Consider the following 14,178-nt stretch of genomic DNA (forward strand, 5'->3'; position numbering starts at 1 on the left):
AACAAATATAAAAGCTGCCAGTTTGGCTAACTGTCATTTCTACTTCTTACTAGCAGATGCATGGGAGCGTGTTTGTTTGCAATGTTCTTAGATGAGGAATGATCTATGGTACAGAATGGACAAAACGGGGAGAAAATGCAAAATCGAATGGAAAAAGTGATTGAAAAGTATTGAAGAAAGCCATTAGTATAAAATTACACGTTACATAAAATATGAGCCCATGGTGTTGGAGGTAGTATATTGGCATGGATAGAGAAAAAGTTCATGGTGCAAGAAATAGCAAGAGGAGATTAGGGGTTCTTTTCAGGTTCTAACCAGTGGGCTTCCACAGGGATCACAGCTGGGATTGCAGCTGTTTACAATATATACTAATGACTTGGAGGAAGGAAACAAATATACTGTAGCCAAATTTGCAGACAGCACGAAAATAAATGGAAAGGCAAGTTGCGAGAGGGATACAAACAATTCATGGAGGGGATAGACTGATAGATTAAGTAAGTGGGCAAACCATTGGCAATTTTAGACTGAGGTGAGGACAAATTTCTTCTCTCAGATTACTGGGACTCTTTGCAATTTCTTGCCATAGAGAGCTGCTGGGGGCAGAGCCCTTGTGTATATTTAAGGCTGAGATAGATAGATTCTTGACCGATAGGGGAATCAAGGGTTACGGGGAAAGGGCAGGAAAATGGACATGACGAATGTCAGATCAGCCATGATGTTATTGAACAGTGGAGCAGGCTTGGGGGGCTGAACAGCCTACTCTCGTTCCTATTTCTCGAGTCATAGAGTAATACAGCATGGAAACAGGCCCTTCGGCCCAACTTGGTCCATGCTGACCAAGGTGCCCACTCAGCTAGATCCAATTGCCTGCGTTTGGTCCATATCCCTCTAAACCCTTCCCATCTATGTACCAATCCAAATGTTTTTTTAAATGTTGCTATTGTACCTGCCTCAACCACTTTCTCTGGCAGCCCATTCCATATACGCACCATTCCCTGCGTGAAGAAGTTGCCCCTCAGGTCCTTCTTAAATCTTTGCCCTCTCATCTTAGACCTATGCCCTCTAGTTTTCAATTCCCCATCCCTGGGAAAAGACTAAATGCATTCTATCTGTGCTCCTCATGATGTTATACACCTCAATAAAGTCACCCTTCATTCCCCTCCGTTCCAAGGAATAAAGTCCTATCCTGGCCAACCTCTCCTTATAACTCAGGCCCACTAGTCCTGGCAACATCCTCGTAAATCTTCTTTGCACACTTTCCAGTTTGACTATGTCTTTCCTGTTAAACGGTGACCAAAACTGTACACAATACTCCAAGTGCGGCCTCATCAACGACTTACACAACTGTAACATAACATCCCAACTCTTCTACTAAATGCTTTGACCGATGAAGGCTAGCATGCTAAATGCCTTCTTTACCACCCTGTCTACCTGTGACACCGCTTTCAATGAACTATATACTTTTACTCCTCAGTCCCTCTGTTCCATAACACTCCTCAGGACCTTACCATTTACTGTACAAGTCCGACCTTGATTTGACTTCCCAAAGTGCAACATCTCACACTTATCTGTATTGAATTGCAGTTGCTAATCCTCAGCCCACTTCCCCATCTGATCAAGATTCCTCTGTAATTTTTAATAACCTTCCTCACTATCAACAATACCTCCTAATTTTGTATCATCCCTCATCCATAAACTTGTTAATCATGCCTTGTACATAGCATCCAGATCGTTTATGTAAATAACACATAACAAATGGCACTTGAACCAGAGGGGGTCCAATATCCTTACGGGGAAGTTTGCTAGTGTGACCAGGACTGAATACCCAAAATGTTGACTGTTCCTTTCCTCCAGATGCTGCCTGACCTGCTGTGTTCTTCCAGCCTCCTGTTTGTCTACAATGAGAGAACAGTAGGACTGGCAGTTCAATGTTCCAGAATACAGAAACTGCAGGTGTGACAGAAGTACAAATAAGCGAGGAGGGGGAGTTGCTCTTTTGATAAGGGAGGACATAACAACAGCACTTAGAAAGGATATTCTTAAGGGGTCATCAAATGAGGTCATATGGTTAGAAACAAGACAGGAATGGTCACTCTGTTGGGACTGTATTATAGACCCCTAAATAGCCAGTGGGTATTAGAGGAACAGCTGTGTAGAGAGATTGCAGATACCTGTGGGATTAATAGAATAGTACTGGTTGGAGATTTTAATTTCTCTTGTATTGACTGGGCTACCAAGAGTGTAAATGGTCCGGATGGGGTGGAATTTGTCAAATGTGTCCAATGTTTCCTAAATCAATACGTAGAGGGCCATGCTCAGGAGGGTGGAAACTGGACCTCCTCTTAGGAAACGAGATCAGGCAAGTGACTGAAGTGTCAGTCGGAGAGCACTTCGGGTCCAGTGACCATAACTCTCTTAGCTTTAACACAGTTATGGAAAAAGATAGGACACAGTCCACAGGTTAAGGTGCTGAACTGGAGCAGGGCCAATTTGGGGCCATTAGGCAGGATCTAGCAGAGGTAGATTGGGTGAGTCTGTTTGAAAGAAAAGGAATGACTGGCAAATGGGAGGCTTTTAAAAGTGTGATATCAAGAGTCCAGGGACGATATGTCCCTGTTAGGGTGAAGGGAAAAACTGGCAGGTTGAGGGAATCATTGGTGGTCATCTTTCAAAATTCCGTTCTGGAGTAGTACTTACAGATTGACAAATGTAACTCCACTATTTAAAAACGGAGAGAAATACAGCCCAGTTAGCCCAACATCAGTATTGAGGAAAATGTTGCAAATACAGTATAGATTGTTTGGAAAATATTAACAGGATTGGACAAAGCAAGTCTGGGTTTGTGCAAGATCAATCATGCTTAACAAATCTTTTGGAGATTTTTGAGGATAATAACTAGTAGAGTAGACAAGGGAGAACCAGTAGATGTGGTATTTTTGGATTTTGATGAGGTCTCTCATAAGAGGTTAGTGGGAAATCTTAAAGTATATGGGATAGTAGATAATATTAGCACAGATCAAGAATTGGTTGATAGGCAGGAAACAGAGAGTGGGATGAAATAGCTCTTAGTGACAGAAAGTAAGTAGTGGATTAATGCAAGAATCAGGGCTCGGGCCCTAGTTAAAATACATATATATGATCTGGATGAGGGAATGAAATACAACACTTTCAAGTTCGCTGATGACAACAAAATTGGAAGGATTGAAAGTTCTGAGGAGGAGACAAGGTGGCTTCAGATGATTTAGACGAGTTGAGTGAGTGGGAAAACACATAGCAGAGGCAGTACAGTGTGGCGAAACGTGAAGTTGCACATCTTTGGTGTGAAAACAGAAGAGCAGTAAATTATTTAAATTGGGAAAAGTGAATACAAAAATGATCTAGGTGTCATTGTCCATGAAATCAGATAGGCAGGTGCAGCAAACACTTAGGAAAGCAAATGGTATATTGGCCTTCATTGCAAGATGATTCGAGTTCAGAAGTAGAATACCATAGTTGTACAGGATGTGACCATGATTGGAATACTGCTGCAGTTTTGGTCTTCCCACGTAAGGAAGGATGTACTTGCTACTGAGGGAGTGACTGTCCACCAAGGAGAGGTCAATTCGATTGGGCCTGTATTCGCTAGAGTTTAGAAGGATGAAAGGGGATCTGATTGAAACATATAAAATTCTAACAGGACTGGACAGAATAGATGCTGGGAAGATTATTTCCTCATTTGGGGAGCCTAGAATCAAATGATGCAGTCCCAGGATACAGGGTATCCCATTGAGGACTCGAGTGAGGAAATATTTGTTCATTCAAAAGGTGGTGAAACTGTGGAAATCTCTACTCCAGAAGGCTATGAAAGCCAAATCACTGAATATATTCAAGAAAAAGTCAGATGAATTCCTAAATTTTAAAGGCATCAAATGGTATGAGGAGAAAGTGGGAATACCATATTGAGATAGAGGATCAGCCATGGTCCTGTTGGGTTGTGGGGTAGGCTAAAGGGGCTGAGTGACCTACTCCTAGTTTCTAAGTTTATTTGGATGCTTACAGCATCTCTGCCTTGCCTAGCCTCTTAGCACAGACAGAAAGCCAGGCAGCTTGTCATGTTTGTTGGCATTGAACAGACCAGTGGGTGGACATGTTGCTGTACAGCACTATGCTACATCGATGTCACACACACAACAAACACACTGCATGTGCTTCAAGAAATTGCTAATGTCTGAAAATATACAGGAAGTAGTCCTTAGTCCAGACAAGGGGGGCAATGGTCAGTCAGGATGTGCTTTTGCACTCAGTCAACGGCATTGTTGTATTGCACAGAGTGCTGGTCATAGTCATTCAAATGCTTGGTGCATTCAGGGTCCAAAGATCCACATCCAACCAATCCAGGATTACCGATTAGTCAGTCAGGGAACCGCACAGAAATCACTCTGAGTGCTGGTGCATCCTCAATCAAGACTATTCTCCCAAATTGATCTGGTGGGTTGGCCATGGTCAGTCCTCGGTGTTTAGGCTCTATACATTAAAGGAGGTTATCAGTGCAGCCCAGTGTTGGGAAGTCAGTGTCAGAACTAGTGCCTGTACACTGAAATGCAGAGAAGACAATCACTGTGGAGGAGGCAAATCTATAAATATAGTATGGAGCCAATACAGCATGGAAGTGCACAGCACTTAGGTGGTCACCATGATTCTGGCATCAGTGTCGGGGTTCATTGGATAATGATGTTGACTGTAGCTTTGTGGTAGGCCTGGGACACAGCAAGAAAGTTGGGGATATTAATAGCTAAATAAAAGAGTTGGATGGGAACGTGGGCAGGCTCCAAGCTGATGGAGTTGACAAGGACTATAATGCAGATTGGACATGAATGTTGTGGGGGGCTCCTAGAATATCAGGCAGAGCTTGCCACTTTCTGTCTTAAGCACAATCTAGGAAGCCTTCCGTCTTCAACCAAATCTCAACGGTGCAATAGATATAGCTGCCAGCATACTCAAAAAGTGTGTGAAGTTAAGGTTTTATTTTGCTTTCGTTAAGACGATGATACCACCAGTGCATGATATGATGCACTTCAAGGGCCAACTGCATTAATCAGGCACTCAGCTTCGAAATAATAAACATCTTCTATCACAAAATTCTTTATGTACACCAACCACATATATTAGAAATCCTGGCAACAAGCAATCTTTGATAATAACAAATTAATTCGACTATTCTCTGAAGCAAAAAATGATCATATTCAACCTTTAAAAGTGTCATCTCTAGTTGTGCATTTCCAAACATTATCCAGTGGTCTCATAATCTGCACAGTGCTTTCCTCTCACATTGAGCTGTAAGAATGTGAGAATGCGCTTTTCTATGAAATGCTGCATTTCTTAGGTAAGTGGTGGATGTGGGAGGGAAAACAAGATTTCCATAATCATACTGCAATTGTGCAATAAAACATATGTTGCATGTATGTGAAAAAGACCTAATATGTCAGTGGACCCTGTGGAGGCATCCTTCTTCTTAGTGACGTCCATGTCATACTGTACTGAGGCCTATGGCAAAGTCTCATTTGATTGCTGCGACTGCTGACAAGTTGCACTATTAAGGAGCTGATTTGTTTCTGATATTCCCTACAAATGTTCATTAGAACCATCCCAATGGATTCATCTACAGTAGGTGTTAACACTGCAAGCTAAGAGTGTACCAATTTGTTGTCATTTCCTCCAGATGAGCAAAGCGCATTGCTGCCACTGAATAAGGTGGTTCCGAGACACCCTCACAGAACTGTGGCATCTGCTGGAGCAGGTTTGCAATCTGAAGAGTAGGTCGCTATCAAATCCTGGTGGCTGTCAAAATGACAGCAGTACTAAATTTCTATGTATCTGGTTGCTTCTAAGGATCCACTGGGGATTTTGTGGGATCTTTCAACCCTGAATCATATCAGGACTGTTATCGATGCAATTTGTGCAAGATCACGCCGTTTTATCTCATTTTCCTGTGACAAAATCAGTGCTACAGCTTGGGCACAAGGCTTTGATAAGATATCTAGCACAAGGCACTTTAGATTTTACATACAATGCATTCAGATTTATCATAATGTATTTGAATTCATGAACAGAAAAGGGTTCCATTCAGTCAATGTCCAATTCACCTGTGATCATTACCACCATATCTGAGTAGTCTGTAGCAGGATCACTGGAAGCTGCCATAATGCCTAAATTGTTGATAAACTTTCAGTTGCCTGCTTCAGTCCAAGGGCTGGAAGCCTCGCCAGGATGGCAGCTACGAGACGAGGGCTAATCACTTTAACCATGGATGTTGACTGCATTATCAGGCTCCCTGACTGGGAGTGAGAATAGATATAATCTAATTCATTCTTCCTTCGGGGCCGTTGTACAGCAGGTTGACAGACATCCTCAAGATGAAGATCAGATGGGCTGGGAGAGGTGTGGTTTTGCAGTACACACCAGACAGTGTACTGCATAATCCTAGCATACTGTGCTGTGCAAAACTGGAGCAGGCAAAATGGGATGTAATGAACACTGAAGAGCTGGGACAGTTCTCTGAGTCTTCCAAGAAGGAAGATGAGGAAACTATATGGGAGAAGCATCACTCTTACTGTGATACTCGATCTGGTTTTCCACAGCAGTCACTAACATGCCCATGGAGACAGCTAGACATACACATGCCAGGCCCATCATGATACTGATAATGTTCATGAACTCCTCCTACCTCCGATCGAGTTTACTGAGTATCTTCAACAAACCTGCCTGTGGCTCCGTGTCATTTTGTGCATCTTCACAAAGTTATTGTGGCTGTTATCATGGGGTTCTCTGCTGTCTGGGGCCAAGCAGCTGCCTCGTCTCTGACAGTCCTCAGAGTGCCAGAAACCTTAGGTATTTCTTTCTTAGCCACCTCAGGAGGCATTGCAGAGATGTGCTTACCAAATCATGTTCCCGAGTCAAATTAGCTAAAGTACGTATCAAGGTGAAAGCATCTGAGCTGGTGGAGGTGCAGCAGAAAGCCTTGTCACTGCATCCTGTGATAAATCATTCTTTCTTCCTTAGAGGTAGAGGAGGAGCTGATGCCCGGAGGTGTGTGTGTGTGTGTGTGTGTGTGTTTGTGTGTTTGGCGGGGGGAGGTGGAGAGAGGAGATGATTGAGACAAGGAGGGTGACAGTCAATGAGGGAAGATGCTGCATGGAATTGTGAGAGTGGTAGACACTGAGCCTTGCTGGGGGCTGTGTACAGCAATGGAATCAAAGTGAGTTTGTGGTGGCACATATCCTTACGGAATGCAGTAGCTCATTAACCTTTTTGCGACAGTTCCATATGTTCCTCTGGACCATTGAAACTGCATTGACCTGAGTGGCTACTTCAGATCCAGGCTGGCAGCATCTGGTTTTGTGGTCTCCTCTGGCAGTCCTGGCAAATGAGGATAGCTCTTCTTACCTTCAGGTCTTTCTCAGCCATGAAGTTTGGAATTACACAGCAACATACTAATGGTGCATAGCTGGAGTATAAATATGGCACCCATGGCAAAAAAGCTGGAAGGGTCCACCACTGGTGAGCACTTCCAGCTCTGTTGATTTCTGCAAGATTTCTCACAAGCAGCACCACTGAGCCTTGGTGCTTAATTAATAAGGTGACCAGCAGAGAACTGTATGAGGGAAGTCTCCAGGGCTCACAGAGGGAAACCGCCCATGAAACTCCTCAAATTTAAACGATTGAAATATGAGAAATTTCAGCCCTTTGCTTCTTTTCTTGCCCAATCCCCTTTAACCCTGTAGCACTAACTTTTGTCATTCAATCTCTTGTCCTCCATCCCACTGCAGACCTTTCTTTTGTTCTTGTCCCAATCACCCAATCTCAAAACTGTATGACTTATCCTATCGTGAAAGGTCATCAATCTGAAATGTTAACTCAGTTTTTCTCTCTACTTGTACCACTTGACCTGCTGAAAATTCCCGTCAGCGTTTTCTGTTTCCATTTTAGATTTTCAGCATCCGCAGTATTCTATTTTTCCATTAGTATAAAATTTATTTCAACTTAGGAAATTAAGACTGACTATGTCCATTCTTGGAAATATTTTTTAGTTACAGTTGCTGCAAATCCCTTACTGTTTAAGCACAAGTCACTGAAAAACTTCTCATCAGTACAATTCCTAACTGGCTTTGAGCAGCTTTTTAAGAATATCTTCTATGTTAAATCAATGTGCTGCTGCAATTAATTTACAATGGTCTATAATTGTCTCATATGGTCAATCATTTTACAGTAAATGTCTAAATTTTTCATGTTTGCAGATAATAGGATTACTACTATTCCAGCAGGGGCATTCAATGGGTTTCCTAATCTCAAACTAATTGACCTCAGTCGAAATAAGATTCTTTCTTCCAACATTGACCCAGCAGCATTCAGAGTAAGTTTTACAAATCATTTTAAAAGAATTGTTATTAAATATTTTAAATTAACTACGTGAAAGAATTTATGCAGCTTTCGTTTAACTGCTTTTGAAACAAGGTTCATTATATCTAGCTACAGACATAGGGGAGATACAGGGTGAAAAACAGCATATAAAATGACAGATGTTTTCCATACAGTAAAATTGAAATATAAGGCAATTTTGCAATGAAAATTTACAATAATTATATATTTTCAAACAGATTGCAAGTAGGTCAACTGACTCTTTTTTCATATGATAATCCAGATTGGTTTAAAGGGTAATGGGGATAGTGTTGATAGAGGCGCTCTTTTAATCAGCCATGATGGTATTAAATGGCGGAGTGGGCTCCACAGGCTCAATGGTCTACTCCTGTTCCTACATTCCTATGTTAAGTAGCTAAACAACACACTGAGGAACACTAAGGAAAATCCAACTGTATTTAACACTTCTTTCCACTGCTTTTCATAAAAATCATGGGTTAGAATAATTATTTTTGTCCACTATTAACTACCTTCTTAAACTACTCTGTCTAAAGTCCTCCAGCCTAACTATCAAAAAGCCCAAGAAGCTCACAGATTGTTTTATCATGAAAATTAAAGCCACTCAGTTAATTGTTTAGCTGCCTGTGCTCTTCTGCACCGAGTCCAACCTTCAAAGAGACTCCCACTGCTTTAGCTCTGAGCCTTATTAATCGCTCAATCTGTTAATCCTCCTGTCTTTTTTGAAGTCTTTCCCATGAGGTCAACCTCCTGCCATCTTGACACTATTCCTAACCTTATTGCTTAGTACCATTCTAAATGACAATAAAATTTTTTTCTCATCTGAGGTACTGTGCCCCTTGATATTAAACTGCTGTTATCGCTCACTCTTGAGAAAACACACCCTTGACTTCTCTATACGTCAATTTAATTCCATTCCCTCCCAAGCACTTGAAGATGTTATTTCCCAAATCCATGTCTACTTTTCTCACAACTCCATACTTGGATGTTTCCAATGGTTTTCTTTCCAACCACTGATGGAAAATAGCTATAAATAAAGTCACAAATTTTATCCTTGGTGAATGTGGGACATTATTTTACGTTTTTATTCATTCAAGATGTTGTTGGCTGGCCCAATATTTATTGTAAATTTCCCTTTTAAAGGTGGCAGTGAGCTGTCTTCTTGAACTGCTGCAGTTCAAGGGGTGTAGGTACACCCACGGACAAGTTTGGGAAGAAGCTCTGGGATTTTGACCCACTAACAGGGAAGGAACAACAATATAGTTCCATGTCAGGATCGTCTATGGCTGAGAGGGGAACCTGCAGGTGGTGGTAAACTTTGCTTTTGTTGCCAGTTCAGTAGGATTGTTCTCACACGCTTTCGCTCTTACCTGTGCTATTTAGCTACACTGTCAACAGCCATGGCTTCAGTTCACAGACAAAACCATGACCCTTTGGCATCTCTCAAGTATATACTTCTGCAGCCTCATTCTGTCCCTTGGCAGCATGATCCAAACACATGAGGACCCACAATAAACATTTTATCACCTTTCTTAATCATTTTACTATTCTGTATGATGTTATACTGCTTGTCTGAACTCCAGTGTTGGAAGAGCTACAGGTTTCTCCAGTTGAAACACAGAAAGACGAAAATTATCATCTTTATGGCACATATGCCAGAAAGTAAGCATCATTACAAGGGAGGCAATGACCTAGTGTTATTTTCACGAGACTATTAATCCAGAAACTCAACCAATTTTCTGGGTTCGAATCCTGCAACGGCAGATGGTAGAATTTTAGTTACAAAAAATATCTGGAATTAAGAATCTATTGAAGATCAAGAAGCCATTGCCAATTGTCAGAAAAACCGATCTGGCTCACTAATGTCCTACAGGGAAGAAAATCTACCACCCTCAGCTGGTCTGGCCTACATATGACTCCAGGCCCGTAGCAATGTGGTTGACTCTCAACTGCCTTCTGAAATGGCCTAGCAAGCCACTCATTTGTATCAATTGCTACGAAGTCTCAAGAAAGAGATGAAACCTGACGGACTACCTGACTTCAACATGGGCACTGGAACAGACAATTGCAGAGACAGTGCTGTCAACCCTGTAACGTCCTCCTCACTAACATCTGGGGGGCTAGAGCTGAAATTGGGAGCGCTCTCACAGTTTAATCAAGTACCAACCTGAAACCTCGTATTAAATCCCACATACTGTCCATCTGTGGCTGATGAATCAGTACTCCTTCATGTTGAACAACACGTGGAGGAAGCACTGAGGGTGGCAAAGTTGCAAAATGTACTCTAGCTGGGGGAGTTCAATGTCCACTGCCAAGAGTGGCTCAGCAACACTACTGATTGAACTGGGTGAGTCCAAGAGGACATAGCTGCTAGGTTGGGTCTGTGGCAAGTGGTGAGGGAACCAACAAGAGGGAATAATATACTTGATCTCAATCTCACCTATCTGCTGGCTGCAGATGCATCTGTCCATGACAGTAAATAAGACTGACCACCGCACAGTCCTTGTGGAGATGAAGTCCCACCTTCACTTTGAGAATACCCTCTATCATATTGTGTGGCATTATCACTGTGCTAAATGGGACAGATTTCGACAGATTTGCAACTCAAGACTGGGCATCCATGAAATGTTGTGGGCCATTAACAGTAGCAGATTGTACTCCAGCACAATGTGCAACCTCGTGACATGCAGATCCCCCACTCAATTATTACCATCAAGCCAGGGGCTCAATCCTGGTTCAATGGAGATTGCGAGAGAGCATGCCAGGAGCAGCACCAGGCATACCTGAAAATGAGGTACCAACCTGGTGAAGCTACCAAACAGGACTACTTGCATGCCAAACATCATATGCAGCAAATGATAAGCAGAGCTAAGCAATCCCACATACAACAGATCAGATTTAAGCTCTGCAGCTCTGCTACATCTAGTTGTGAATGGTGGTGGACAATTCAACAACTGATTGGAGGAGAAGGCTCCACAAATCTCCCCATCCTCAATGATGGAAGAGCCCAACACATCAGTGCAAAGGTAAGGCTGAAGCATTCATAGTAATCTTCAGCCTGAAGTGTCAAGTGGATGATCCATCTCGGCCTCCTCCAGTTGTCCCTAGCATGACAGATACCTGTCTTCAGCTAAATTGATTCACTCCATGTGATATCAAGAAATGATTGCAGACACTGGATACTATGGGCCCTGACAACATTCCTGCAATAGTACTGAAGACTTGTGCTCCAGAACTTGCTGCTCACCTAGCCAAGATGTTCCAGTACAGTTATAACACTGGCATCTACATGACAATGTGGAAAATTATCCAGGTATGTCCTGTACACAAAAAAGCAGGACAAATCTAACCCGGCCAATTACCAGCCCATCAGTCTACTCCCGAATATTAAAAAAGTGATGGAAGGTGTCATCAACAGTGCTATCAAGCAGCATTTGCTCAGCAACAACTTGCTCTATGATGTCCACTTTGGGTTCTGCCAAGGCCACTCAACCCTCCTGACCTCATTACAGACTTGATTCAAACATTGTCAAAAGACCTTCTAGAATTCTAGAAGTGAGGTGAGACTGACAGTTTTTGACATCAAGGCCACATTCAACTGAGTGTAGCATTAAGGTGCCTTACCAAAACTTAAATCAATGGGTATGAGAGGGCAAACTCTCCACTGGTTGGAGTCATTCATGGCACATAGGAAGATGACTGTGGTTATTGGAGGTCAGTCATCTCAGCTCCAGGACATCTCTGCAGGAACTCCTCAGAATAGTGTTGTAGGCACAAACATCCTCAGCAGCTTCATCAATGACCTTCCCTCCATCATAAGGTCAGAAGTGGGGAAGTTTGCCAATGATTGCACAATGTTCAACATGATTCATGACTCCTCAGATTGTGAAGCAGATCATGTTCAAGTGCGGTAAGATCTGGACAATATCCATTTTTGGGCTGACAAGTGGCGAGTAACATTCGTGCCACGTAAGTACCAGGCAATGACCATCTCCAATGAGAGACAATCTGATCACCGTCCCTTGACAGCCAATGGTGTTATCATCACTGAATCCTTAACTATCAACATCCTCAGGGTTACCATTGACCACAAACTCAAACTGCATTTGTCACATAAACATAGTGACTACAGGAACAGGTCAAAGACTAGGAATACTGCAGCAAGTAATTCACCTCCTGACTCCCCAGAGCCTGCCCACCATCTGCAAGGCACATGTGAGGAATGTGATAGAATACTCCTCACTTGCCTGAATGGATGCTTCAACAACACTCAAGAAGCTTAACACCATCCAAGACAAAGCAGCCTGCCTGACTGGCACCAGATCCAAGCATCCACTCCCTCCACTCCAACATTCAGTAGTGGCAGTGTGTACTACCTACAAGATGCATTACAGAAATTCACCAAAGATCCTTAAACAGCACCTTCCAAACCCATGACCACTTCCATCTAGAAAGTTAAGGGCAGCAGATATGTGGGAACACCACCACTTGCAAGTTCTCCTCCAAGCCGCTCACCATTCTGACTTGGAAATATATCACCATTTCTTCACTGGCACTGGGTCAAAACCCTGGAATTCGCTCCCTGAGGGCATTGTGGGTCAAATTACAGCATGTGGACTGCAGCAGTTTAAAAAGACAGCTCACCACCACCTTCCCAAGGACACCACGGATGGGCAACAAATGTTGGATAGCCAGCAATGCCCACATATCATGAGTGAATATAAAAAAGCTAAAACCTGCATTATCCAATAAATGGCAAAATATTTGAAGTGATTCATGATGAATTCAGAGTCCAGTATTTCAAAGCATAACGATTGATTACATAAATTTTGGTTGAAACATTAACAATTCTTTTTATGTCTTCTATTGAATCCCATGAAATATAGTATGTGTAATAACAATATCTATGTTTTATTTAAATTGTAAAAAGTTGTTCATTTCAAAATAGTAGGCATGCTTCTGTTTCAGGGATTAAAAAAACTGGAACGCCTATACATGGATCAAAATTTGTTGATCCAGATTCCTCCTCAACTCCCTCGAAAACTTGTCGAACTAAAAGTAAATGACAACCTACTTCAACAACTGGATGAAGAAGCTTTCCAGGGTATTTTTTTTGTTTTAATTATTTATTGGTAGAGATTTGGTGAAGTTTAACTAATACAACCAAAAACATGGCTGCCACAAAAAAAACTTATTCAAAGGCAGAGCCTCTAATTAACACTGTGTGAATAATCTGATTGTAAATTAGCAAAAATTACTTTCCTTTCAGTAATTGTATTGATGTACAATAGTTGGTTTCCTAGTATATTGAGAGACATAGATTCAAAAGCTTTTAAAACATGCCTACTGGTGTCCCTGCATTTTCTACAAATGTACATAATTAGCAGAATCACCCAACAGATTAATTTTATCAAGAGGCTTGGTGAGCTTGTCGTGCAATTTTTCTTTTAAAACTAGTGCAAAAGATCATTGAGCCACATTTTGCCCTGGACATAATTTATGGTTAAAATTCCTTTTATGTGTTTGTTTGGCTGATTTCAGACAAAAGTCTGCTGAACAAAAATATGCATCTGAGTGAAATGCGAGGCTTGGTGTATCTAGCACCATGGAAACGTGTTTAATATAATTACGTACCTTACAACCACTGCATCAAAATTAAAGCTGAAGAATTGTACGACACAATAATTTTGCATTTCAAAACAAAATACAGAAGATGAGCCAACAAGGTGTAGAGCTAGACAAACACAGCAGGCCAGGCAGCATCAG

The 14,178-nt window shown here is 42.0% G+C and overlaps 1 protein-coding gene across 1 annotated transcript in view; it reads left to right on the forward strand.

Annotated features, from left to right (window-relative positions):
* The window catches only part of ecm2 (extracellular matrix protein 2, female organ and adipocyte specific), a 50,211-nt gene that overhangs the window by 18,903 nt on the left and 17,130 nt on the right, over nt 1-14,178 (forward strand). The window contains exons 5-7 of the mRNA XM_048606710.1: nt 8,274-8,389; nt 13,381-13,516; nt 13,954-14,003. Coding sequence (XP_048462667.1) covers nt 8,274-8,389; nt 13,381-13,516; nt 13,954-14,003 — 302 coding nt within the window. The remainder of the gene's footprint in view (nt 1-8,273; nt 8,390-13,380; nt 13,517-13,953; nt 14,004-14,178) is intronic.

This window comes from Rhincodon typus, chromosome 16 (assembly GCF_021869965.1).
Source record: "Rhincodon typus isolate 14 chromosome 16, sRhiTyp1.1, whole genome shotgun sequence".
Classification (NCBI taxonomy): Eukaryota; Metazoa; Chordata; class Chondrichthyes; order Orectolobiformes; family Rhincodontidae; genus Rhincodon; species Rhincodon typus.